Source organism: Ooceraea biroi, chromosome 1, assembly GCF_003672135.1.
Source record: "Ooceraea biroi isolate clonal line C1 chromosome 1, Obir_v5.4, whole genome shotgun sequence".
NCBI classification, from domain to species: Eukaryota; Metazoa; Arthropoda; class Insecta; order Hymenoptera; family Formicidae; genus Ooceraea; species Ooceraea biroi.
Window position 1 is genome coordinate 18,597,488 of NC_039506.1, and position 26,773 is coordinate 18,624,260.

The 26,773-nt window shown below is 44.8% G+C and overlaps 1 protein-coding gene and 1 non-coding gene across 2 annotated transcripts; both read left to right on the forward strand.

Moving 5' to 3' along the window:
- The first annotated feature begins 239 nt into the window (after positions 1 to 239).
- On the forward strand, positions 240 to 26,356 carry LOC105278051. Its single transcript, XM_011336864.3, has 12 exons — positions 240 to 311; positions 4,657 to 4,774; positions 7,770 to 7,823; positions 9,003 to 9,062; positions 11,747 to 11,879; positions 12,367 to 12,509; positions 18,872 to 19,389; positions 20,033 to 20,369; positions 20,798 to 21,249; positions 23,721 to 24,070; positions 24,159 to 24,914; positions 25,120 to 26,356. Exons 1-12 carry the CDS (start codon positions 255 to 257, stop codon positions 25,394 to 25,396), a joined length of 3,255 nt encoding a protein of 1,084 aa, XP_011335166.2. The 5' UTR covers positions 240 to 254; the 3' UTR covers positions 25,397 to 26,356.
- Trnak-uuu lies at positions 7,948 to 8,020 on the forward strand. Its single transcript has one exon. It is a non-coding gene; the product is annotated as a tRNA-Lys (tRNA).
- Positions 26,357 to 26,773: the final 417 nt, after the last annotated feature.

A 26,773-nucleotide genomic window follows, 5' to 3' on the forward strand; every position in this document is an offset into this window, starting at 1 on the left:
ACAACCTCCCGGTTCTAGCCGCGAGGGTGGCTCACCCCTCGGTCGGTGCCGAGATCAAATCACCCGATTCAGTGTTATCTTCGATCCTCGCGCCGTAACACCGACCGCGGGATCGACGAAATCCGCGAAGCGCGGCTTGAAGATCGAGTTCTTGCAGGTCGGATCAAATTGACGGGCACACCCTCGATTTTCTTAGTGAGAGGATTTTCGTTTGACAAAAGTAAGAGGCGGAGCGGCGGCCGGACGCCGAAGTTATGATGAATCTTGCCGATCAAGAGGTTCCCGCCGCGACGACGGAATTGGCGGGCTTAGTAAGTAAATTTAAAAGTAATCTTTATTTAATTTTCGAAACTTAAGATTTTTATTAATAGTTATTGATATTAAACTTTATAAATGCAATTTTGTTAGAATTCAATTTCTAAGATCAAAAATTGAAAATACAGATATATATTATTATAAATCTAATGAAAACTAAGGAAAGTAATGTTATTTATGATAATTTTAAGAATAGGAAATAATAGAACAAAAATTTATTTCCGATTATTAATTGCATTTTAAATAAAGATTAGTAAATAATCTTTCTTTGTTATGTTATTAATGTCCCCTTATTAAATTTAGCTATTGCTCAAGAAAAGAAAGTTAAAATTTATTCGACTTAAAGGATAATTTCAAAATTAAATAACCTTTAACATGCACACAATTCTTTTAATTATATAATTTTTATATAATTAGAGTATTTGCGCAAAAATTCGATTAATTAATTATTTACCATGTCAATGACATCCACCATTTATAACATTATTATTACATCACAATTCCCAGACAAATGTTACATATTTAAGACAGTAATATACATTCATCAAATTCGTTACTTCGTATGAATCGCAAAAAAATTATATAATATTTAAAATATGTACCACACACATTTGTATACGAGCCCGTGAAATGCCGTCGCGCGCCTTAGAGACCATCAGCCCTCGCCGCTTGCGCGCTCATTTCGATCCGGATATCCGTGTCCGGGCATCCTCGAAGTCGGCCGCCGGCACAATGGAGTTTTCGTCGAGTGTGGCACGAGTGGCCCGGGTCATCGCGCGTACAATGCGGCCACTCAAGAGACGATCGCTCGATCGGGTGGCGAATTGCCGCGGCACGCGCCTCCACGCTCCGCCGACTCGTCCCACGGGTGCCACCCCTTTTGTGTCCTCTAAACACGTAATTGTCACCGCCGTGTCCCCGACGTGGCCCCCCTCTCCCGCGTGCTACCACCGTGACGTGCACGCGGAATCCGCGGGCGGTCGACGGACACACGCTTGCCCGGGACGCGCGCGAGAGGGGGATGACTCGCGCGAGACACTTGATTTATGTTTGTTGATTCTAAAAATCAGCCGATTCCCACACACCCTCCCACCGCGCATCTCCCCCCTCGGACCCGGCGCCGTTTAATTGACTGCCGCGAGGTAGCATATGTCACCGCTCGAATTTCCCATGATTAGGGGTGGGTATTTCGGGGACGGAGTCTCCGTGTGCGGGACAGCATCGTGCTAGACGAATTCGGGATTCCACAATTAACGTGGAGAGCTCGTGTAAGCTTACGTAAAACGCTGCTAACGATTTATACGCCGCGCCGTTTTAATGAACAAAAGATTAATGACCAATAGGCAGATTAGTCGGCTGTTTAGCTGTCTAATTAATCAGCAGCTAAATTAACTTCTCGGCAGAGCATTGTTAATCCAGTGATGATGACGTATTTAATGTGTGACTATTATTATTATTAGAAACATAAAAGCCACGCAAGTTTTGAACAATGATACACAGAAGGTAGATAATAATAAAATGCCATTGATGAAATGAAAAAGTTGTTAATAAAATTGCAAATGCAGATCATAAATCAACTTGTAAGAGCATCGTTTTAGATGCTTCTCAGGAATAATAATTTAGGAAGCACTTTGACCGCGCTAATGTGATCACATTTGTGACGATCCGCTCTTCCCAACAATTGAAGCTTCTCGATAGAAAGGCAATTCGTGACATAAAAAGAAATTCGGCGCGTGATACGCGCAATGAAGGGCAATTAGCTGATAAACTTCGCCACCGTAATGCTCTTTAATCTCGAGATCTCCCCATGTTGTCCCTCTCGCCGGTCATTGTTCGCCTTCTGGTGTTCGGTTCTCATTGTCTTCGCACCTAGCCGTCGCCCAAGGACAGAGAGTTCGCGGGTGAACTTTCTTGGCGAAGTGTAACAGGACTGCTCGTTCCTGTAATTGATAAAATTGACCGTCCCTGCCATTATCGACACGTAATTAGCGGAGGAGACTCTCTGTCCCGCCTTTTATCTGTCTATTGTCCATTGAGAACGAACATTGAGCGCAACGCACACGTGGGAACGTTATAAACATTTAATTTACAATTGAGCTCGCATCTTGATCATGAAATCTCATATTCGTTGTTTTCGGTATTCTGACAGTTATTCTTCTCGGATTCTCTATATCGCATTCTGACATTTAGAAAAGTTTGTTTTCCTGGAAGCTCATTTTTATTTTTGTTCACTTCTAATATTTATCCTATAACTTGCGCTTACGTATCGCATTCTGCTTCTACAAGCTTCAATTTATTTTCGCTCCTTTCTGATATTCATCCTACACAATTCAAAAATTCTCCCAACGCATCACATTTGGCATTATTCACAAGTACAGGATGAACTTGTATCTTAAATTTATCTTTAATATCTTTTTTATAACTTTCGCATTTCGTGTATCACATTCTCCAAGCCTGTTGCCGTGCCGACGGTCCGAAATCGGTGATTCCAGGTCACGAAAGGGATACACACACACGTACACACGTACACACGTACGTATGAATTCGCAACGTATAGTCTGCCCGATGACTTTATCATAAACCGAGCCGAAGTGCACAATTACTACTAGGGTGGAGAACGTGAATTGGGGCGCCGTGCCGCGACCCCTGCAGCCCGCCGGGAACGACGGGGCGTTCCCTCGATTCTCATCTCGTAGGTATCTCGTTTTCACGAGGCACAAACGCGCGCGAGCGTATGAACTCCGCGCGCGTTCGTCTAAAACGGACATCCGCTGGGAAAGGTCACGTCGGGCCACGAGACGTTAAATGGTACGCGCCATCCGTGTTTGCGCTTTCCGCTCACGCGTCATTGGCTGATTAATCCGCTGTAAAATCCTGGCCGAGGATTCGGAAAGTCCCGATGGAACAAAATCAATAACGCGCTCGACAAAGATTTATTATGGCAAAAAAGATTTTCTCCCCGCTATAATTCTCACATGCTGCTTAACTCAATTTGCTCGAAAAAGTGATTATAATTGCGGAGTATATGCAATTGGCGCATTAGCCTACATAATTGAGGAAAACGGGGGGATTGTTTTGGCATAGCACGCGCGCGGAAGTATTTATGGTATTTATGGTAAAATATTTGTACATGGTACATACTTGTTATATTAAAACTTAATGTATTCTGTGCAAGCGTAAATCTTTGTTAGGATTTTCAGTGTGTATTTTGTTGATTGAATATATCCGAGAGCATTTCCTTTTATACACATTTCAATATAAATATTAAACCTTCCAACTTAATTAGTAAAATAAGAATTAATGTTTTCAAAGATTTGATTTCCCTTGAATTAACGTTCACGGGAATACGCTCGCCACACGATGAAGATATCCTTCGCGTGCAATAAATCGTTTTTGCAGTCAGTAAATCTGTATACACGTAGCAGATTGGCAAGCGTATTAAACATTTAAGGCGGTATTAGTGAATGTAATTAAAATTTATGTCCAAGTGCGCACGGCTCGCGCGGATTACGGGCGCTGTGCCATCGCGGCGGCTAATTGCGGACGACGATTAATTGCGATCAAAGGGAAATCTCGAGGAGAAATTACGAACAAATAATGGACCTTTGAACAGCGTGACTCCACAGGATGCCCGTTAATATCAATGTATTTTCTATAAAAGATATCTTACGAGAGACTCGCAATCTTTTGCAGCATTTCAGCAGCTCTAACGTTTTAATTATCTTATCACGTAAACAAAAGGTTTTCCAAAAACATAGATACATTAATCTTCTTCTAATAACGCAACTGTTTGCACAATATCCAAAGCTTTTTTTCATATTCTGGTGAAAACGGTCGCGAGCGTAATTTGCCTTTCCGTAATCGGCAGTCAAATTTTTACGGAATCAAAGGCAACATCTACGTTATCGAAATTCCCAAAACCGGTAACTGAGTTTACCACTAGATTGCCCCGCAAGGAGGAAACCGTCCAATCGTTCACCGGATGTCTTCCTTGCCGCCTGCCTCACCCTTCACCCTCTATTTCTCACTGTGTCTTTCGTTCCTATATTGAGGACCCCGAGAGTCTTACAATCACTTTCTGAAATTAATTGCATTCTCCTTCACGCTCGTCCGATATTGCAATTCATTGTAGAACACGCGTACGTCGAATACCAATCGTACGCAAGTGTCGTCACATTTTTTCTATGAAAGATATGTTTAATATCATAAAATAATAACATAATAATTAAAAAATATATATAAAAATAATAATCATGAAACAATAATGAAGATATGAAAGTAATAATACAAAAGTAGTGATTCTTCTTGCGCTAATCTAATCATTTTCTTTCTTCATCTCAGCCCGGAAACGGATTCGGCAGATTGCCCGAGCCGCTTCAGACGGTCGCCGGTGAATATTGCCCCAGCAGCTACCCGGTTTCCCAGACAACAAGCAGTGACAATGACAAGCTACAAACCGGTGAGTAGAATTTTCGTCAACGAGGGATCTCTCAAACTCGCTCTGGCGAATTTTTTTCAATTAAACGCGTACGGTCGGAAAGGAATACGCGCGCCACTCGGATGTCCTCTCCTCCCCCGCGCGCGCGCGCGATCGTGGCCGCTTTACGTCTTAACAAGCTTGCGAGGACGTAATCGAGGGAAAAGGTGAGCGTCGACGACGACGACGATGACGTCGGTGCAGGGAGGACCCGGTCGATTCTTCGATTCCCCCGTCGCTCGACTTTGAAGCTCTTTGATACCGTCGCGGCGCGGAGACGTCGCGTTTCCATCGGGCGATGCCTGCGACACACGAAGCCGTCGTCGTCGTCATCGTGGTCGTCGTCGTGCAGATCGCGAGAGCGCACACACAGGGCAAGGGACACATTTGGGAACACGTGCGGGACGTGTACCCCGAAACGAAGCGCAACGAGGATGGCGGGACGGGGAAGCGAACTGGGAGAGGGGCAGGGGATGAGAGAGAGAGAGCTACCCCCCGAGGAGAGCCTGTCAGCCGCAGGCGAGTCGAGTCGATATCTTTATATAGTCGCATCAACGACGACATTATTTTCCAAAGGTCGCAGCGAGACGCTGTTGCACCGTGAGACGTCGCTCTCCCCCTCCCATCTCTCCCCCTCGTCCTCTCCGAGACAATCTGGCCGGAATACTTGGCAATTACTCGGCCCGCAAAACGTTCCTCGAATGCCCGGCGCAATACTTTGCGCATTCTTCTCCATTTCTTCACCGAGGATGCTAGAAATGCAGGAGAATTTACCATCATCGTTACAAGTTTTGTAACTCGCATACTTTGCTTCTTAACTATCTCTTTTTATCCTGAAAACCATAGTTTATTTTATCGAAACGAGTTGCTTCAAAATTTATGAGATAATTAATCGATAATCGCAGAATGCATTCCCGGAATGCCTCTCGAAATATCGCCGGTGTCAAATTTATAAACATTAGTGCGAGCTTTCCTTTTCCTTAACAAACTGTATGCTCTGGCAGCGAGATCCTTCGTTTCGAAAGCCACGATGTTTATCCGACCAACTCCGCTCGCTTTCACGTGATAATAGGGAAATTACAGAGCTCTCAGGACAATGTCAACTTCCTAATTATTGATGCGAACTTCTTCTTTTCTTAACGATCAATTTCGACAACAATATTCGCGGAAGCCTTGAAAGCTATATCACTCGCTCGATCGACGCTTCGATCTTCAAGATAAACTCCGAGACCACTCGGAGGTCTGGAACGCGCATCTTATCTGTGTCTATCCCCGAGACACAACGGGTTTAATTCTCGCCGTCGTCCTTCCGCGCTCCGGCGATGGCGCTTCCTCTTCCGGAGGCGAGCGCGCGTCTTACAGCCTTGACCCAGAAATGCGCCGCCAATTCCCTGATACGAAATTCAATAAGCGACGTGTTTATCACCGCAAAGACTCCCCCGGGGTCCTCGTCACAGTTGTAGTCTCCCTTACTGTGACCCCCCTTCCCTCGGTTGAAGGAGCGTCGCCCCTTCTTACCCCTCTGGCGTCTGGCTGCAGTGATTGACACTTTGTATCTAGCATTGGCGTAGCGTGGAGCGACCGCTCTCACTCGGGATGGACCACCTCCTCCTAACTCAATCACTGCCTATAATGCCGCAATTTCTCTATCATAATCGCGTTACGTCCCCCATCCCCGACCCCTCCCCCGCCGGGCTCTATCCACTTTTCGATGACGATTCAGAAATATTGAAACCCCACATCTCGCGTGGCCTGCGACGGATGAGGATACCGTGGGTCCTTTCCTTCCCATTCCCTGCCCCCTGCTCCTCGTTCGTCTTTTTACACCATGCATCTCGAAGCAGCACGCTGCAGCAATCTTTTCATCTTTCATGAGCAGCACGAAGTGCAAAGTTTGATTGTTACGAGTAAAATGTCAAATAAGCGAACGTGCTCGCTGTGCGTGCGTTGGATTTATGTTATTTCTCACTCGACCACTTTTATTTCAATAATTTTCATCTATAGCTACGCATCTAAGGGTAAATAACTAAATAAGGGTAAATAATTAAATAACTAAAAACAAATAGTTGATTAAATACAGCTTGCACATTGATCGTAATATTGTTAAAAATTAAACAAATACGATAATAAGTTTGCTCAGTAATAATTGTGCAATAATTATTTACGTGTCCGTTATTTACCATTACTCATCATTATCTACCAATTACATTTCGAAAAGTTGTTACCAAATTATGTTGTTAGTTGTTATGTTTAACAATATAATCTCCCAAGTTCGATGTCCGACGAATCCATAAGCGCGGTCGTAAGTGAATTGAAATGTGCGTCGAGAGAGACGCGACAGCCGAGGACACCACCCGCGGACCCTCGAAGCGTCTTCATCGAGGAGAGTATCGTTATACGCGTGCAATGAGCTGTGGCGTAAGTAGATTCGATCCGCGTAGATTCGGACGCGGGATTCTGCGTGGAACAAAACGACGTTACTGCCGAGTGGCTACCCATGGCGAATTCCGGAGGCCCATTAAACGCACCCCAGTTTTCCGCGGTGGCGTTCTTGCGCGCCCGCGCGCCCGCGCCGAAGGGTTCGTTTTTGCTCCTCTCTGATTCATTCGCAGCCTCTCGCTTTGTCTCCGCGCGAATCGACGATGTCGGGACCTCGATTCGAATCGGGATGCGCGCATCTCTGCCTGCGGGAAACGCGTGGAGAGATACTATTCATTCCGTCTCTTTCTTTTTCTTTTTTTGTGATATTGAACACGAAGTAAATGCATATTGATAATAATTAATCAGATAAATAGTTAATCAGAAATAACGGAGCTGCATCACGCACGTCGATCCACGACGAATACTGCTGCACGCACAAATAAACGTGTTTGCGCGTTCTCTTACTCGTTATTTACTTGCCTGCGCGATCAATAGCGCGGTTTTATATTAATTTTATTGTTAATGGCAGTCCGAAAAGTGCGCGCTCTGATTACAGGCACCGAATTGTACATGCCGCAGGGTTACAGGCAAGAAGCTTGGCTACAGGATGGTGAGTGACTCAGCTGGAATTGTTTATTATTTACAATGATAATTTAATGATTGTAACAGCTCATTTCCCATAGTGTATGTGCGAGCCAGGTTGAAATACGTGTCTGATCCCTTCGAACTCACCGGCCCGGATAGCTCAGTCGGTAGAGCATCAGACTTTTAATCTGAGGGTCCAGGGTTCGAGTCCCTGTTCGGGCGTATCTTTTTTTCTTCTTTTACTTCTGTTAAAGTATTTCAAAACTAATTGTCATTAATTTGAAATCCAATTCATTTACATATAAATTTAAACAATTAACTACAACACAACAGAAAGTGGGAATGTTAAATGTTATTAAGGATGTACGTGACGGACTGTCCGTACGAAGAAGTTAGTCAAAATTGGAGATTTACAATATGTCGTCTTTTTCCGTTTATTTCTTCTAGAAAATTATTTTAAACGAACTAAAGGGTGAAATAAGTTTTCAGGTTTCAGAGTACTTGCATATTATTTTGTTTAAATTATTGAAAAGTAAAATTTTTGCACTAATTAAAATCGCTCATATGCTCAGACTGTACTATAGTACAGTCTGAATATAGGAGAAATAAATGGAAAAAGATGATATATTGTAAACCTCCAATTTTGACTAACTTTTTGTACAGACAGTCCGTCATCTACATCCTTAAGCAGCACGTTTCATGAAAAAGTAAAAATAGCTTTAACCCTGGATTGAATTAAAAATAAAGTTGCGATTAAGGTCGCTGTCGCGAAATTTCGCTTTCGATTTTTCGAATTTCGAGATACAGCGTCAAATTATCCTTAAGCCGCCAGCGAAGATAATTACGCTCAGGCCCGCTATTCGCCCGGAACATTAATTTTAATTACCTTGCCTGACTGCGATGTAATGCGCGGTGGACGTAACGTAACGGACGATCAAAGAGGGATGATCAAAATGATTTCACCGCGCGACGGAAAACCGTAGCGCTCGCACTAAGGAAATTCAACTAGAAGTTTTATTTTCATAGCAATTTATTCTTATTTAAACAATCTTCTTGTTCAGCATTTCAATCCTATTTAGGACTTTCTCGTTGAAAAGTTGTAATTTTATCGCAAATCTAATTTTTGTTCAAATTGTGAGAGGCACACTCTAACAACAACAACAACAACAATATTAAAAATAATAATAAACGCTCCTTTGCGCAGGTAGCAGCTCCGAGACCGAAGACAGCGAACAGTACGTGCCCGAGTTTCATCAAATGTCGAGTAAGTGCGCCATCTTGACGTTTACTCCGGCCTACTGATTGATTCCTCATCGTTCAATCGCATCAATTAGCAATAAGATACCACGTGCATTGCTCGCATGACGTCGATACTCTCGACGTCCGATAATTCGGCCGGGATAAATAAATCCCGGGGGATTGAATCCGCGGAACAGGATTGGAGGATGTCAATCTCCGCTGAAATCGTGTAGCGTGCGGAAGTGTTTCGCGCGTCGGTTCGGCCGCGAAATTGGTTGGAAAATCCGTTATCGCGACGACGACGTCTGCGTGACTCGGAGGCTCCTCGAGACACGAATCGTGGTTCCACGACGGAGAGAATAATCCAACGAGATCAGAGCGTTGCGAGTGCGAAAATTCAGTCGGAGCCCAACGCGCGCCACCGGAAATCAAGATCAAGACAAATCGATCGTTTCAAAAATCTTTCAAAAAGCTTCTCCGACTTCAGATTTTTTTCTTTAAAGAAAGCATGCGTGCCAATTGGGATTTTTAATCAAATTTCGTTCTACACTTTTCCGCTCTCGCTTTCACGCGACGCCGATCCGAAATAAATCGATTCATAATCGCTGCGGATTGATGAAGATGGGGATTAATGAGGGTGAATTAGAGAGCACGAATGAAAGAACCTGGTTCCCCGAATGTTTCGTTCAACATTACCGAATTTCAGCGGTGCGTAATCGCATCGGCGAATCAATTAGTAACGCGTTACACGCACCGCACGTACATGTTTAATTACTCGCCGACACTTTGCACGTTGCGCGTTGCGGCTTTCCGCTCGGCGACGGTCTCTTTTTGCACCTCCGCCCCCGGCCGTTTCCCCTCGCCGTGTCGCTCGAAAAACCGTCGGCCGCGCTGCACGTCGCGGATTCTTTTTCGCAGCGCGTAGGTGTAATCGGGACTCGCGGATCGCGGAGCCCCGTTAGCAGCGTCTCGCGGGGGAGCGGCGGGGAAGACTCCTCTGTGGGTGGGAGGGGAGGGAGAGGGGCGCAATATCGGGTCCTTTATTAAAAACCGGCGAGAAGTCCCGCCCGCGGGGCAGAATTCTTTTTAAGCGCGCGGAGAGCGCGGAAAGAATCAACACGAGCGCCGAGGCGATCATCGATATCGGATTACGCGAGCAAGCACTTTATATTAAGCCAGCGGCGCGCATTGCTCTGCCTCCCCCTCCTCCCCGGCGTCTTTCTCCTCCCCTTTCCGCTGAACTTTTTTTCTTCGTTAACGCGCACTCGCGTTAATCGTCGCTCGCATATTATCGACATCGTCGCGACGCTCGTAGACGACATTGTAATAAATCCGCGGTAGGCAGGGAGGATGGGAGGGACCGGGCGCCCGTCCGCGTATTTGACCTCCCCCGCCCTCCCGTCGAAGCTTTACGCGGGCCCCGCAGTTTACATTATTCCGCCCGCGCGCGCAAAATTCGCGACGTACGCTACGTGTAATTCAGCGTCGAGCAACGTTGAACAAACGTATCGTCGAACATTTCAACCGGGCGGGCAAACACCCAGAGGGAATCGGGGGCTGGCTAATGTCTATATGTACACTGACACACGCACACGCGTGTGCGCGCGCGGGCGCGATTCCCAGGGCTGCGTATCTTCCGCGTAATATAATATTATATGTAGCTCGCGACGCGCGTATTTAGGAAGATATACTTTGCCCGTGTATGTATACACGTAGAGCGTAGAGCTTCATGTAAAAACATCAGGAAACGCGGCATCGACGTCTTTATTTGATAAACTGAAATATGAAAGTATCCGAACTTTTTGGGGTTCGGATTCGGGGAAACGTATCAGAGCGCATGAAATACCACGGTAGGAAACGGATGGAAAAATTTACTTGTTCAAGAAAAGATATCCTTTTTAATCAGAAAACTATGCGTCAGAAATGTTTAATCAGGAAACAGAAATAGAAATATAAATACACTTATTGTATCTATTTAGTGATTAAGAAACAGATAAACAGAAAAGATTATTAATACTGAGTATATTAAGTTATAAAATGAACAAAAGCCATACGAGCATTCGTGTTAAAATCGCTTTACCTTTCTATCGAAAACGCGCGTGGCTCGCGTTGAGACTCGCGAATCAAAAGTTATTAGTTTATGGACGCGCGGTTATGGACGAGATGCGATGTCGAGATAATTCGATCTATCTATGGCGCACCATCATCGCGCGCGCGCTCTTCTTCCTATCGGTAAACTTCCAATGTTTGCAAATACAATTATTGCCGGAGGCTTGTGACTTATGCTTCCCACGGCCGCCCCGGAGCCTGTTTGATTTATCGGGGGCGCAGAGCCCTCGCCCTCGCGAAAACCGTCGGCACCCCATTAGACCCCACCTTCTCGCTCACGTGTCGTTGCAGCGATGCGTCTTCACTTCCGGTACGACACGCGCCCTTATGTCCTGGCGCCCCGCCGCTCTCTCGGCTATGAAACGGAGAAAACGATCGCGCACCATGGACTCGATAAATGGTAATAATATGCGGGAAGAGAGTGAAGGGAGAGGGGAGAGAGGGGACCCTGCAAAGACGTCGTAAAGATCATTCCTCAATCGCGACATTAGGGTCACGAGCGCGAAGTGCGCGAACACGGGAAGATGACGCGAGATATCGAAAAGTACGGGAACGTTTTAATGTACGGGTTATTATGATAATTATTTTGGCTTGAATCAGGTGCGAACGTGAAGCAAGAATCGAGCAATTGCACAAGAAACGGTGGCACTGGCAGCTATCCGCAGTATCAGTCTTCCATTACGCATAGTCAAAATGGTGATTTCCTGGAACTCAGCTCGGACCGTTGCTTTGGGTAAGTTCGAGAAGAATTAAGCCCCCGAGATCCTCGGAATATTAAACATTATATATAAATAAAGTGTATATATAAATATATATTTATGTACGTGCTATATTATTATGCAAGGTGTTCAAAAAACGCAAAATTTCATTTTTGTCGTTTATAAATTTTAATCGCTTCGCATTCGAAAATTATAATACCATAGCCTCGACATTTTGGTATTAGAATTGTTGTCTTGAAATGCTCCATAGAATCTACCTTTAAAATTATTATCGGTAGTTTTAATTATAACCCTATGTAATCATACATAATTGTCTAACTATAAAATTTGAATTAGCGTCGCGAAACACGTGATTAAGTTCGAAGCACGCATTCGAATCTCGTAATACTGCATGTAATCCCTCGCCTGCATCGAGAAAACAGTCTTCGATATTCTCTCTGATAAGAATTTCTATCTGACGAAGATTCGCAGCTATAACGAACTTTTTCGTGTCAATTACAGGAATCGGAAGATAAACGCACCGGCCAGTAAGACCGGCGCGAAGGACGTCGCCGTGAAGGAAGAACCGACGGATCGCAGCTACGCCGAGCCGCTTCCCATAACGAACTTATCAACATCCGCGACATCGCAGGACACGCAGAATGGTAAGAGAAGGGAAAGAAAATTCGCGACGGGGAGACGGGGAGACTGTGGAGATCTCGCGGACGAGTCTTGCGAGAGACAAAAGGAAAGACAGAGAGAGAGAGAGTCATGAATCGACTTTTATCTTCGTACGAAAATCCGTGCCGTGACAAATCTCTGCACAAAAGGACCCACGTGGCACCATTCCACCCCATAGAGTTCATAAATAACTGGGGGTACGAGGGTACCGCTGTCCATTAATCGAGTCGACTTCCGATTAGCCCTTTGAGGGTCTGATAGTTACATCCACGATAATGGTCGATCCGTGACGTTCTTAATTGTTGCCCGCGTCAATTGTTTGCGATCATTGAAATGTGCAACGGCAAAAATTCGACATCCATTGCGAATGTCGGTTAATCCATCGACTGTTTCTTCGCATTTGATTTAATTGTCAAATTGACACACATCTTCATATCTCTCTCTCTCTCTCTCTCTCTCTCTCTCTCTCTCTCCTCCTTCTCTCTTCTATCTTGTATAAATTATAGTCTATTTATAATTATCTTTATATCTATTTATAATTATTATAAATTATTCATGTTTTTCATCTGCACTTCGTTTTCAAAATTGTCGATCAATACCGATCAAATTTTCGATATTTCCCATGACTGTTGCGAGGCTCGCGCAGCTAATGCACTGGACGAGCTGACGCGTGACTGAGCATGCGTAATTGAATAATTAAACGATGCTTTCAAGTCGAAAGCTAGTGGGCGAGCGTCTTGTAGATTTCAACAAAAGCTACTGAAAGAAAGAGAGAACGCCAGACTAGATCCCGAGGGAAAATATGGGTCGAGAGCTTTTCCATGATTCGTGCAGTACAGAAAGAACTTCCAAGCAGATTAATGGTTTCTTTTAGTAACGACAGAATATTCCCCTGATTCTCGAGAATCCCTTTATCGCCCAATCGAATAGGAATTAATAAATTCGTAATCTTGATATATATATCTTAATCATGATAGATCATTAAAGAAAAGATAGAATTTTTTGATAAAAATCTCTCTTAGAGCTTTTGCTATAGAAAATCGAAGTAGGATTGACCGCTAGCAGACGACATAACAAACCTGACGCCAAAACAAGATAAAAGTAATCATTAATATAATAATATAACGTAACATAATTTTTCGATCAATATAAATCCCTCCTTTCCGGGAAGTCTCAACGTAAAAGTTATTCTCGTAAATAAATCTAACATTATAATATCATATAAACACGATCATTAACGCAATGAAATTTAAATGTCAATTTTTTTCGGCGATGATCGGACAATCAGGTAATATTTTAGACAGAGTAATTACAACGATCGTTTTCGTTATCGACAGTCATTATCTAATAGGCCACGAAGCAAAGGCGAAGATATGCGCCACCACCACTCGTGCCGTCCACAAAAGGTAGAGTCGGCCCGGGGGGGTTGCAAGCTCATGCTTTGTAATCAGACCGATTAGTCTTCCTTTATTCACGCACGCGTACGTACATAGAGCGACCGAATCCTTTAGGAACTCAGTCGCGTTATATATCCACGGGCCCCGGCGTTGTATACGCGATGCTACACCCGCCTGCTACCAAGTCGCCTGGGATTATGCTCGTGCTTCTCTCCTCGCGTAATTCTCCCTACCATTAAGCCGCTTTAATTATTTACATGTAGTTTAGGTTAATAATAGGATACATTCCCTATCGCCCGTATCGATATCCCGCAATCTATTTACGATCATCCGATTTACTTTGTGAAACATAAAAAAGTCGCCCTAAAATCGCCCGCGCGCTGAAAACGATTGTGGGATTTATTCATCTTGGGGATAGCGCGCTAATTCAAATGTTGCTCCGTTCTAGTCGCGTGAAAATATTTCGCAGCAAAATGTTTGGAAAATATCTGAGTAATACAAACGCAAAAATATTTAGAGGAAAGTATGAAACGTTCGAGATTATCTTGTTTGGCAGGGCGAACGATACAGGGAGCGATGCGACGAACGCGGAATAGTAATAACCGGTTAATGGATACCGATTGGTTCCACAGTTCCACTAATTAATACGAGCAGAGGATTACGAGGATTACAGACGAGCGCCACGGTCTATTCCACGAGGCCAGAATGCTCGCTGTTCCGCGTTTATACATACGCGGACGTGGAAAATTCGTCATGCTCGAACCTCTGTTCCCGCTTTTTCGATCCACCTTCGATCTCATCGTGAACAATGTTTTATCAGAAAAAAAGAAAGAAAAATACAGTTGCAACTATATATAAAAAAAGAAAAAAAGGGTACTTCTCGTTCGCTCGGGAAAGGACAAGGCAAGCTCGTCAGGTTTCGCCGGTCGTCAGGTGGGTGGAAAATAGAGCCTGCATTATTAACGGAGCACTATGCCGGAATTCGAGGATCAGCGAGGCAGAAGAGAGGAGAAAAAGCCGTTGCGCGGGGCCGCGGGAAAGGGGGAAGAAGGGAGCAACGGCGGCGGCGGCGGCGGAACGCGTTTCTCTCGTCTGAGAGTGGACGGGAGAGTGGAAGCCATCCTCTTTTCCGTAACCGAGCCCACCCCGAGCCGGGTTGGCCGTGTTCTGTTCCGCCGCCCCTATGACCAGTCCTGAATTCAACCCTTCTCCGAGCTCTCCCCGGTGTGGTACATCGCCACCCGGTTTCATCAGCTCGCGATTAATTTTAATCTAAAACCACCCGCAAAGCCTCTGGCCTCTCTCACGCGCGAGCGAGCGAGCGGGCGGGCGAGTGAACCGAGCGGCCGCGGGCTGAGGTCGACCCCTTTCGCCACCCCGTTCGCCACCCCTCTGCGGCCCTCTTCGCTTTTCGAGAGAGTGGCAGATTGGCAGACCCGGAGCTTCCAGCTCGCCCTTCCAATCCTCCCTCCTCGTCCGAGAACTCTGACCTACCGCGTTTGCCGAAACGCGTTACAGGTGAAGCAAAACGACGAGCGGCGGTTGACTTTCCAGTGAGCTTCGCCGTCGGTGCACCTCGCTGAGAATACATTGAAATAGTCGGAGACTATTCTCTCGCTCGAGGATTACGATAGAGCGCTATCAGAGTGCAGATGGACTCGGAAGGGGTGCACGCTGCGCCCTCACCCCCGTTATGCAACTTCTTCATCTGGCTCATCTTCGTTTCGCATTCCTGGTACTGGTTTCTTCCCGCTAATGTCACGCAAACGCTTCTCCTCGCGAGAAACTTCGGGAACCGTTTTCGCGGACGCTTCTCCGGCGCTCGCCGCCCCGGGTCGCGCTGCTTCCTCCAGGTTTTTCGGCACTTCCGGTAATACATGGCTGCCGAGTCCCGTCTAACGAAACGGCGCAGCGCGACATCGCTGCAGCACAACGTTTATCGGTAGTCTCTCTTTTTCTTTTTCTCGCTTTCTCTCTCTCTCTCTCTCTCTCTCTCTCTCTTCCGACGCAAACAGCGCGATCGCGCGCGCGGCTTCTCAATTTTTCAATATTCCCCGTACGCGACTTGGAGCGTAACCGGATTACGGCCCGAGAATGGCTCTTTCGGTAGCGCGACGTCGACGGGGGAAAGGGGCAGGGGCTGGCGGCAACTACGCCATCCCCGAGAGATAGGGAGCAAGAGCGAGGAAGAGAAAGAGAGAGAAGAGCGCGGCCCGATTAATATACATATCGCGCGAGCTCTCAGCACGGCTTCGACATTTCAGGGGGCACCATCGCGCGCGCTATCCGCGGCCAGAGGCACCAGTCCCCGGTGGGCTTTGAATATCCACCAATTTCCTGCCCGATATTTGTGTGACGAGCGCTTCAACCGGCCCGGCGCGTGAGTGCAATCGGTAATACGGAACACGGTGTTTTTTTGTCCTCTCGAGGATTTCTCCTCCTCCTTCCCTTCGTCCTCCTGCGACGCCGCCGCCGCCGCGCGCCGCGGGGAAAACGCTCGTGGATAATTCGACGCTTTTCATTCGCGCGTCACGACGCGAACACGGCACTTGAAATATCTTTGATACACGCTGGCAGATATATTGATCTGACTCACGCGCGGAGATTGCGTGTATTGCGTCATTCCTGGATTCAGGTGTATCAAGAGGAATTATAAAAAACAATTTTCGCAAGCTTCTGAGTCCGACGTTGCAATTGTACGAAGGTGTCGAACCGATAATCTATAATTTTGATAATAATGATTACGTCCAAGGAAAGGAAGGATCTAAACGAAAACAAAAAATTTATTAAGCAAATAACTACACTGAGAAAAAAATGTAATTGATCCAACGAAATGCCTTGTCACGGGGTGCCAACAAAATATATATTGGGTTGTTCGGAAAGTAATTTCGTTTTTCACAAAGAGATGTCGTTAGTCGCGTTCCTCGATACTTAACCTTACTCTAAGCGACAAATTCGTTTTATATTTTGACAACTGACATTTCAGACGTCATTTAGTATCTTATTGTGTTGCGATCTGTCAAGTAATTTTTTTTGGCATCACATCAAACATGGAAAATCAAAGTGAGCATTTTCGTAATATTTTGCTTTTTTTACCACCGAAAGGGTAAAAATGCAGTGCAAGCGAGAAAAAATTGTGTGCCGTGTACGGAGAAGATGTATTGAGTGAACGTCAGTGTCAGAATTGGTTTTCGAAATTTCGTACTGGAAATTTCGATTTGAAAGATGCACCACGTTCAGGTCGGCCAATTAAAGCTGATGATGAGAAAATAAAGGCTCTGGTGGATGCAAACCGTCGCATAACAACACGCGAAAGTGCTGAAAAGTTAAATTTATCGAATTCGACTGTTTACGATCATTTGAAACGCCTTGGATTCGTTTCAAAGCTCGATATTTGGGTTCCACACAATTTAAAGGAAATTGACTTGATTCGACGCATTACCATCTGCGATTCATTGTTGAAACGTGAAGAAAATGAACCATTTTTGAAGCGAATCATAACTGGAGATGAAAAATGGATTGTTTACAACAATGTTAAGCGAAAACGATCATGGTCCAGGCAAGATGAACCTGCTCAATCGACATCCAAGGCAGATATTCATCAAAAGAAGATCATGCTTTCTGTATGGTGGGATTGGAAGGGAATCGTATTTTTCGAGCTACTACCAAGCAACCAGACGATTGATTCGAAAGTGTATTGTCGTCAGCTGGATGAATTGGATGCTGCCATCAAGCAGAAGCGACCAGAATTGGCGAATAGGAAAGGTGTCGTATTCCATCACGACAATGCCAGACCACACACAAGTTTGGTCACTCGCCAGAAGCTTTTACAGCTTGGATGGGATGTGCTACCACACCCACCATACTCTCCTGATCTGGCACCATTCGATTACCATTTGTTCCGGTCTCTACAAAATTCTTTGAACAATGTAAACGTCGATTCAAATGAAGGCGTCAAAAATCACTTGCTTCAATTTTTTGTCAATAAGGAGAAGGACTTCTATGAGCGTGGAATCTTAAAGTTGCCAGAAAGATGGCGAAAGGTAGTGGAACAAAATGGCCAATACATCACTGAATAAAATTTTTTCTAAATATGAAAAAACCGCCTTTCATTTTTCCTTGAAAAAACGAAATAACTTTCCGAACAACCCAATACTTATTTCGACAAGTTATATATTGAAACAAATGTGTAGTTCTTGGATTACACACATGAGAATTATAATCCAACAATTATACAGGGTGTTTCCTAAGTAAGTAGACAAACTTAAGGAGGATATTCCTTGGCTTATTTTAAGAAGAAAAGGTCATATAAACATATGTCCTAAACTGCTTTGTTTTCCAAAAAAAAGTACATCACTGTTTTCGTTCACTTTTCGTTTATTATAGAACAGTTTGTGTTATTGCAAATGAAACAAATGAAAAACAATAGTAACCAAAAAGAAAAATTATAACGAAAAAGAAAATAGTAACTAAAAAGAAAAATAATAACATTACAGTAACTGCTGAAAATGTCCACCTGCAGCCATGATACTGCAGTGCTGTACTTTTTTTGGAAAACAAAGCAGTTTAGGACATATGTTTATATGACCTTTTCTTCTTAAAATAAGCCAAGGAATATCCTCCTTAAGTTTGTCTACTTACTTAGGAAACACCCTGTATATTTGATTCAATATATAACTTGTTGAAATAAGTATATATTTTGTTGGCACCCCGTGACAAGACATTTCGTTGGATCGATACATTTTTTTCTCAGTGTACATATACATGATCTCTACGAGCTCTGGTGCAACTGGTACCAAAAAATACAATATTTTACTTTATTAATTGTTTTTTTAATTTTTCGTTTTGTTTTAACATTAGGATATACTTTTTTTATCGAAAATTAAATTCTCGACAGTAATTGATAGCTTATGGTAACGACTTTAGAATTACTCCGCATATTGTTGCAGCGAGCAGTCTGATTTATCAGCAGCGCCAGCAGCAACAGTACAGCAACGTGAGGGATCATCCTAGAGTCTCCTCACCGTCGTCCAGTCGACCGGCCAGTGCATCGTCTTCGACCTCTCAATGGCAATCGACCTTCTCGTCCGTTTCCTCCGAAACCTTCCTGCCGCGACAGGAAAACTGGAATACCGATGCTTACTCAAAGCGGAGCGGCACGCCGACCTGGACAGAACTCGGCACGCAATTAGATCCCAGAAGCTCGTCCTGGGATCGGCAGAACGGCTGTTACCAGAAGAAAGGCTCGCCCGTGTCCACGTGGAACCCAGATCACATCAACAAGAGGCCGTCATCGGCGACTGGTGTGACTGCCTGGAGCGACGTGGCCGTCGGTTATCAGCAACAACGACGCGGCTCCCTGCAACTCTGGCAGTTCCTGGTCGCTCTGCTGGACGATCCCGCGAATGCGCCCTGCATCGCTTGGACCGGCCGCGGAATGGAATTCAAGCTGATCGAACCGGAAGAGGTACGCGAAAGAAAAGTCTCCGCAGAAAGTCGGAGGAAATTACTTTCGAACGTTGTCATTTTCAAAATGGAGATTAAATTCGAATTTTAAAGAATATTCTGGGAACAGAAACGATTCCATAATTTCTGATGGAGGTATTAAAAAGTGCATGAGAATTAGTTATTAATGAGGAAAAATTACATGCCAGCGAAATTCTATTGGCGTGACTGTACTTCTAGATCTGAAAATATTAAATCTCTGAAAAGATTCTTGAGCAAGAAATTTTGCGCATGAGAATAATTCATGTTTAAATCGTTTATGGTGCGCTTATGGCTAAATTCTGATTTAGATTTAAATCACATATACAATTAAAACTCTTCGCGTACATATTAGAAGCTCGTTAATGTCCGTTAGAGATTCTCAACTAATTTTCTATTATTAATAGTAATGAAACAATGCATGCCATCTAATCAAAGTATTCGTGGTAGCTATCTTTTAGCATGTAGATAATTTTTTAATTCCGCAGTTGTAAAATGACTCATCTTTTGCCAATAAAATTATATGTAGTGCAACGAAGTTTTATCCAAGCTTCTAATATATTTAAATCGGAAAGCTCACTTTAAAAATAAAAAAAGTACGAGCTTCTTGTTGCTCCTGTTGGCAGGTGGCGCGAAGGTGGGGCGTGCAGAAGAACAGGCCGGCGATGAATTACGACAAACTGAGTCGTTCATTGAGATATTATTACGAGAAAGGCATAATGCAGAAGGTCGCTGGCGAGCGATACGTCTACAAATTCGTCTGCGACCCGGAAGCGCTGTTCAATATGGCGTACGGTACCGGCGCGTCCTCGGGGATCAGCGGCGATGTTTCAGGCGCTATGGTACGTGGTCACGCAGCATCTGGGAAAGGAACGAGCGGGAACGAAGTCCCAGATTTGATGAAGCATTCCGCCGCGGGCTACAGTGACGCGGTTTTCGCTATGTACTCGAATACCGCTGCAGGTAATTAGACCTTCATCGATATATTAATTATTACCTCATGTATTGTTATTATTGGATGGACTAAAACATTGTGATCATTTCTCGCTATAAAAATCAAAAATCAAGTTTATTTATATTCAAAACGATTTATTTCTTTGATCAAATAATGACAAATTGGAACAAATTTAAGAAAAATGATCGGCAACGAAAAATGAAAGAAACATTTTGTTTATAAAACGATATTATGTAACACTATATTCTTTATATAATTAAATTATTTTTTCTATAATCAAATCAATAACTTCTCTTACATATAAATAAAACTAAATCACTCTTCTCATGATGAAAGATGTCGTAAAATACTTTTTGTCTCAATAAAGAATTCACAACGTCAGCCTCGTAAATTTGACTCTTACGACCCAAATGATCATTACTTTTATCATTCATAGTGTACGGCTCCTCCAGTCTTCACCACCACCTGCACCAGTACCTCGGCGGTAACGAGAGCTTCAAAACGCCAGCGAGCCGATACCACCCGCATTATCCCCATCAGTACGGCAGCAACCACCATCACCACCACCATCACCATCCGCCACCGAGCTACACGGAGACCTTCCTCAACTACAGTCGACTACAGTCAACGTCGCACGAGTCCACGCTCGATTCGAAAATGCAGGAACCACCATCAAGGGACGCCTCGTACAGCCAGGAAACGGTGGCGGAGAGTACCGGCAGGGACCGGGATACCAGCGCGTCGATACCGTACGAAGGGGTGCAGAGAACGCAATTACCAGCGATGACGCCGGCAGCGGCGTCCGCGCAACCCTCGATACTCGTGGACGGCGCGGCGAGCTCGAAAATCGAGCATGCGCCGTACACGTGTCTGGGGGTCGGCAGCTGCGTCTGTTAAATAAATGTGATGGAATCTGTTGTTTGCATGTTACTCGAAAGAAGATCTCTCACTTTCTCTTCTCTCTCTCTCTCTCTCTCTCTCTTTCTCTCTCTCGCGTCGCAATCGCGCTCGGCGCTTGCGCGTGACGTAGAAACAGGAAGCGTCGAAAGACGTACGTATATATAAGTATACATATGGTATCTTGTAAATAGCGTTGATTTTTTGCGCGTCGAGCCATCGTCATGTAGATAAGCTAATGAAATTGTTCCGCGCGAAGCTCCTTCGGACTCGCGTCCGAAGCGAGCCGTCCGCGATCGTCGCCGCGCGCGCTGGTATTCTCGTAGTTCACGTCTCGCGCGGCTATATACAGGGTGGCCCATTTTAATTTATACAGTCGATTTTTTAAAACACTAAAAGAGATACGAAAAAATGTTTCAGACAAACATGTCACGATTTCGAGGGGGACATAAGATGATACCATTGGTTTGACCTTGAATAGTCGTTTGAAGGTCACGCGAAGATCACCTTCAATTTCTTAAATTGAAACCCCAACTTTTTATTGCAGATTCTTATTCTCCATCGAAAAGTAAGTAACTTTTGTCTGAAACATTTTTCCGAAAAATGTCATCTTATGTCCTTAAAATGATCTTCAAGATGAGTTTTGAGGACATTTTAAGGACATAAGATGACATTTTTCGGAAAAATGTTTCAGACAAAAGTTACTTACTTTTCGATGGAGAATAAGAATCTGCAATAAAAAGTTGGGGTTTCAATTTAAGAAATTGAAGGTGATCTTCGCGTGACCTTCAAACGACTATTCAAGGTCAAACCAATGGTATCATCTTATGTCCCCCTCGAAATCGTGACATGTTTGTCTGAAACATTTTTTCGTATCTCTTTTAGTGTTTTAAAAAATCGACTGTATAAATTAAAATGGGCCACCCTGTATATATATATATATATATATATAATTTATTTTATAAATATTAATTAAACCCTCCGCTCACTGATAGAACGATCGCCAGGCACGCACGAGTTACGACTTGTATTTTTCACTTGCAGCTCGTCGCGCATCAGTAAGGGAGTGCTCGAGAGCGTAAATTATAAATAAATTGTAAACAGTGCGACCTCTTAAGACGTACCACGTTCATCCCAGCTCGTTTCGTTACATCCCGAAAGCGAACAATGAACGAGAAACGAACAAAATCACGGCCGACATAAACGCGTGCGACGGGTAGTTACGGCTCTCTCGCGCTGATCGCGAGAGACGAGAGTCTGCCATCCCGAAAACGAACAACGGATATTAAGTCATAGGATGGGTCATCCTCTCCGCGGCCGCGAGCCGCCGATGCGCGCGTGACGTAAGCGCGCGATCGTGTATTTTGGGCTCTGACACGTACGAATCGAACGTGTTTATATCGGTCTCTCGCTTCCACCTCGCCCGCTTCGCCGGCCGTCCTTCTTCAGCGCGCGGCGAAGTTTCGCCTGGCAAGTAGAACCAGTGACTCAAGTCGATTCGCGCCGGCCGCGGGCTCTCGCTGTCAGTCTCGCGCGGTCCGAAAGCTGCTACGCCTCTCGAGTGAGAAGGCGACATCGTCATCCGGAATCCGTACGGTTGACGATACGTGACTTGTGGCCAATTGTCGAGCGCGCAATCTAAGATAACACGGAGCGATCGATCAACGTGTTCAGCAGCAGCGAGATATTGCGTAAGAGTTCGGTAAGTATGCGTTCGCTTTACGTCAACGATTTTTTAACCGATCCCTCTGTATTTTCTTCGCTTTTAATATTTATAAGGTATTTTTAAAATATTTTTAAGATAAATTATTTTTTTTATGTATTTTCCATCCATTTGATCCACACTTAAGGGGTGAGTTCTCAAGTTGTTTCGAAGCATCTGTCAAAAATTGCGAGTTTCACAATTTGGAAAAATTCCACGCGCAGCTGGAATTTTAATAATACACTTTTTGCAGCCACGTAGCGCGCCAAGAACGTCACTCTCGCGCGACGCTTGCCAAATATAACGATTAAACCATCGCGGGTCGGTATTGATCCTGCTTTCCATGTAGGTTCCATAATCCGAGGACTACGTCAACGATAAAACTGACATACGCGCCTCGCATTCTCATCGACTGTCTCTCCGCCTCCGCCTCCGACCTCTCCTGATGATTGGCCATGCCGCTCGATCGATTATGCCATCCGCATCTCGCCGGTTTCCCAAAACTCACAACATTCGGCTCAGAAACTTCGCTAATCGGGCCCGCGCCGTAATTCATCATTTCCACGTTCTTATTGAGTTCCAATCGGAAATGATGACGCGATCAAGAGCAGACGCATAATCGCGTTACTCTGCAATCGCTCGATTAATCTTGCGTGATTACTCAACATGCGTCTATTCGCTACGTCCTCTATCATCATTCGATCATCATTGTTGTTAGTTAAAAGTTAAGATTCAGCTCGACACGATTTTTTTCACGTAGATGAAAATGGCAAAGACGAAATCCACGGATCAGGAAGAGAGCGCCATGGGTTTCAAGGACAAGCAGAAGGCGCTGGACACACTGAAGATCCTGGACGGTCGCGATGTCAGTTATCAGTATCACGTGATCATGAGCTTCGTCAGCCGCGCGAAAAGGACACTGCAGATCACGCGGGACGAGGAGAAACTGGCCAATCTGCGAGACGCTCTGAAGACCTTCGAGGACTGGCTGGTGGACTACAAGGAGAACAATCGGAGCAAGGAAAACCTCGCGTACCTGTCACTTGAGACAATCAAGGCGTTCCGCAGCCTGGCGAAGAAATACGACGTTTGGGACGAGGAGTTCTTCAAGTAAGAGCACCGTCGCGCCTTCCCATTACGATGGAAATTCAGGAATACTCTCCCCAACGAGATTCTGATATCGATCTTTGCTTTGCAGTGCGTACAAGGACGAGAAGGGCGACTACAAGGGCCTGCGCGCTGTAAAAGTGCCCGGCAAAGACGTCACGTGGGACATCGAGCGGAACCGACGGCTGAAGGAGATCGTCGGGCGAATCAAGCAGGAGTACATTCAGTGGTACGAAACGGACGTGGGTGATTTCCGAGGGTTCCCGACGAAGGAACACGCGCAGTGCATCGTGCTCGCGTACAGTCCGGATCCGATGAAGCTGAGGAAACTAGCGAGCCAGGCACGTGATAGGTTTGGCGGCGACGACGATGATGACATGGATGTTGAAGAGGAAGAGCAGAAAGGCACTAAGAGGACACGTGACAGCTCCTCGTCGGACAGCGACAGCGACAGCGAGCCGGAAAGGAAGTGCGCCAAGCGCTCGCCGGAGGCTGAACAGAGCGAGAAGAACGAAGAGAACGAGAGAGCGGAAAGCGGCGCGCTGAGCTTCAAGGATAAGGAACGAGCCCTGCAGAGCATCAAGTCCCTAAAGGGCAGAGACGTATCGTATCAATTTCATGCGATCAGCGGCTTGGTGAAAAGGGCCGAGAGGGTGATATCGTGCACCAAAGACGAGCAGAAGATCAAGAACATGAGGGAGGCTGTGGAGGTCTTCGAGAACTGGATCACCGACTATAATGTGAATGGCCGATCGAAGGAGAACTTCAATTATCTGACGATCGACGTCGTGCGAGCCTTCAAGCCGCTGGCCGAGCGATATAACATCGAAGACAATGGTTTCCTCGAGTAAGTATTATGTTTGGTCAATAAAACAAAAATCAATGATAAATAAATTCGATAAATTTTATAATTTAATTTCATTGAATTTGTCATTTATATAAATTATTTATATAAATTTGTATGAATGTTGATCAATTTTATTTATTTGATAAATTTATTGGAATGTTATGAAAAATTTACCTAATTTTGTTGATGAAACATTGAATTTTAGAGTCTACGACGAGGTAGACGGCGACTATAAGAAGCTCAGATCCGTACGCGTCCCGGATACGGATGTCACGTGGGACGTGAAGAGGAACGAGCACCTGCGCGAGTTGGTAAATCGTATAAAGAAGGAGCACATTCAGTGGTTTGACGTGGACGCTGAATTTCGAGGTTTACCAACCGCGGAACACACGCGGTGCATCATGTGGGGTTTCAGCCCCGACGTCGCGAAGCTGAAGAAGCTTCTGCCCACATTAAGCGAGAAGCTAAAACCCGCCGACTAATGTCATGATTTAATAAATGTTGAATTCCTCTCCCGGAGCGTATCGTCGGTTTCAAAACCGGCGGTTTTTTGCAATAGTGAGAATAAGAAAAGAAACGCGTTGTATGTTGTATATTTTATCGCTATATTTTATTGTTGTTCATGTACATTTGTATATCAAATATTTTATTTTGTAAGCAATGTGGGAAAAATAATATGGCACCGTGTGTTTCGAGAGACTCGTTAGCAAGAGAGTTAGAAGAGCACAACCCATACAGCGCGTAAGCTTCCAGTTTTATTGCAGGAATGTTGCAACATTACAAGTTGCAATGTAATTTTGCAGAAATATACAGTTGCAATATTGCACCGAAATGATCCTGCAAAGTTGTATGCGTTTTCGCTCCGCACCGCTAGGTGGTGCATATGTCGAGTTCTTGCTCGACGTTAAGATTTAGCTTCACAATTATATAAGTACGTGCCTTGGCATGATAATGATTCTTCTGAGAACTTTTGCACTTGCGGCAGAGGTTCCCATGGGCAACGTCCACGCACGCCGCAGGCATCTGAAGTCATTAAATTTGCCCATTTAATCATAATTAAGTATTAGCTAAAAAACAGATTACTTTATAATATTGGACCAATATAAATTACTCTCTTTTACTATACTATTATATTTTTTGCAATGTTTCTGGAGCACACGTTTCAATGTTGCTGCAACGTTTCCTAGGGCGGACATTTCAACGTTACTGCAATGTTGCAGCAACATTGCAGAGGCATTTCGCAACTTCCATGCGATATTGCAATCTTTCAATGTAAGATTTCTGCAACGTTTCTGCAACCTTTCGGTGCTGTATGGGAAGAAATTAATTATTAGAATTAACTATAAAATTAAAACATGTCGTATTACATAATATGGTATATAACTGTATGTACATACATGTATATGTAAAATTAAAAATTTCTGTTTTATTTTACGAAGCTAGCGGCATCTTAAAATCTATCGATCGACAGCCGCTCTCGCATCTGCGTGCGTACTTATCCTCCGAGTTCGATTGTTCACGGTTTAATAATCTCCCCGCGAGATGGCGCAGCGCTCGAGCAGCTGGAGTTCTTTAACCGCGGGGCCTGCTCAATCGATAGTTTTTATCAGACACAGTCGCGACTCGCGAGTGGGGTACGGGATCCTCGCGGTCCTCCGGTTTGAGGTTAGGGTTAGTGACTCGGTGACGTTGGACGCGGACGGCGGAACGGAGAGGAACCGAAACCGGTCGTGCCGAACCGAGGAACGCACCGTCGTCGGGCGGAATCGCTCGTCGTCGCCGTGCACATCGTATTGCGCGGTCGTTGTCGCCAGGGGGAGACAGAGAGAGAGGAAGAAGAACAGACAGATAGAGAGAGA

What these genes read in the sequence shown, in the direction of transcription:
- LOC105278051 (XM_011336864.3), top strand. Translation starts at nt 255, where the DNA reads ATGATGAATCTTGCCGATCAAGAGGTTCCCGCCGCGACGACGGAATTG. An exon ending in CGAGTTTCATCAAATGTCGA is followed by an intron (nt 9,063 to 11,746) that starts GTAAGTGCGCCA and finishes GGCTTGAATCAG; the next exon opens with GTGCGAACGTGAAGCAAGAA. An exon ending in GTCTGGGGGTCGGCAGCTGC is followed by an intron (nt 21,250 to 23,720) that starts GTCTGTTAAATA and finishes TTTTTCACGTAG; the next exon opens with ATGAAAATGGCAAAGACGAA.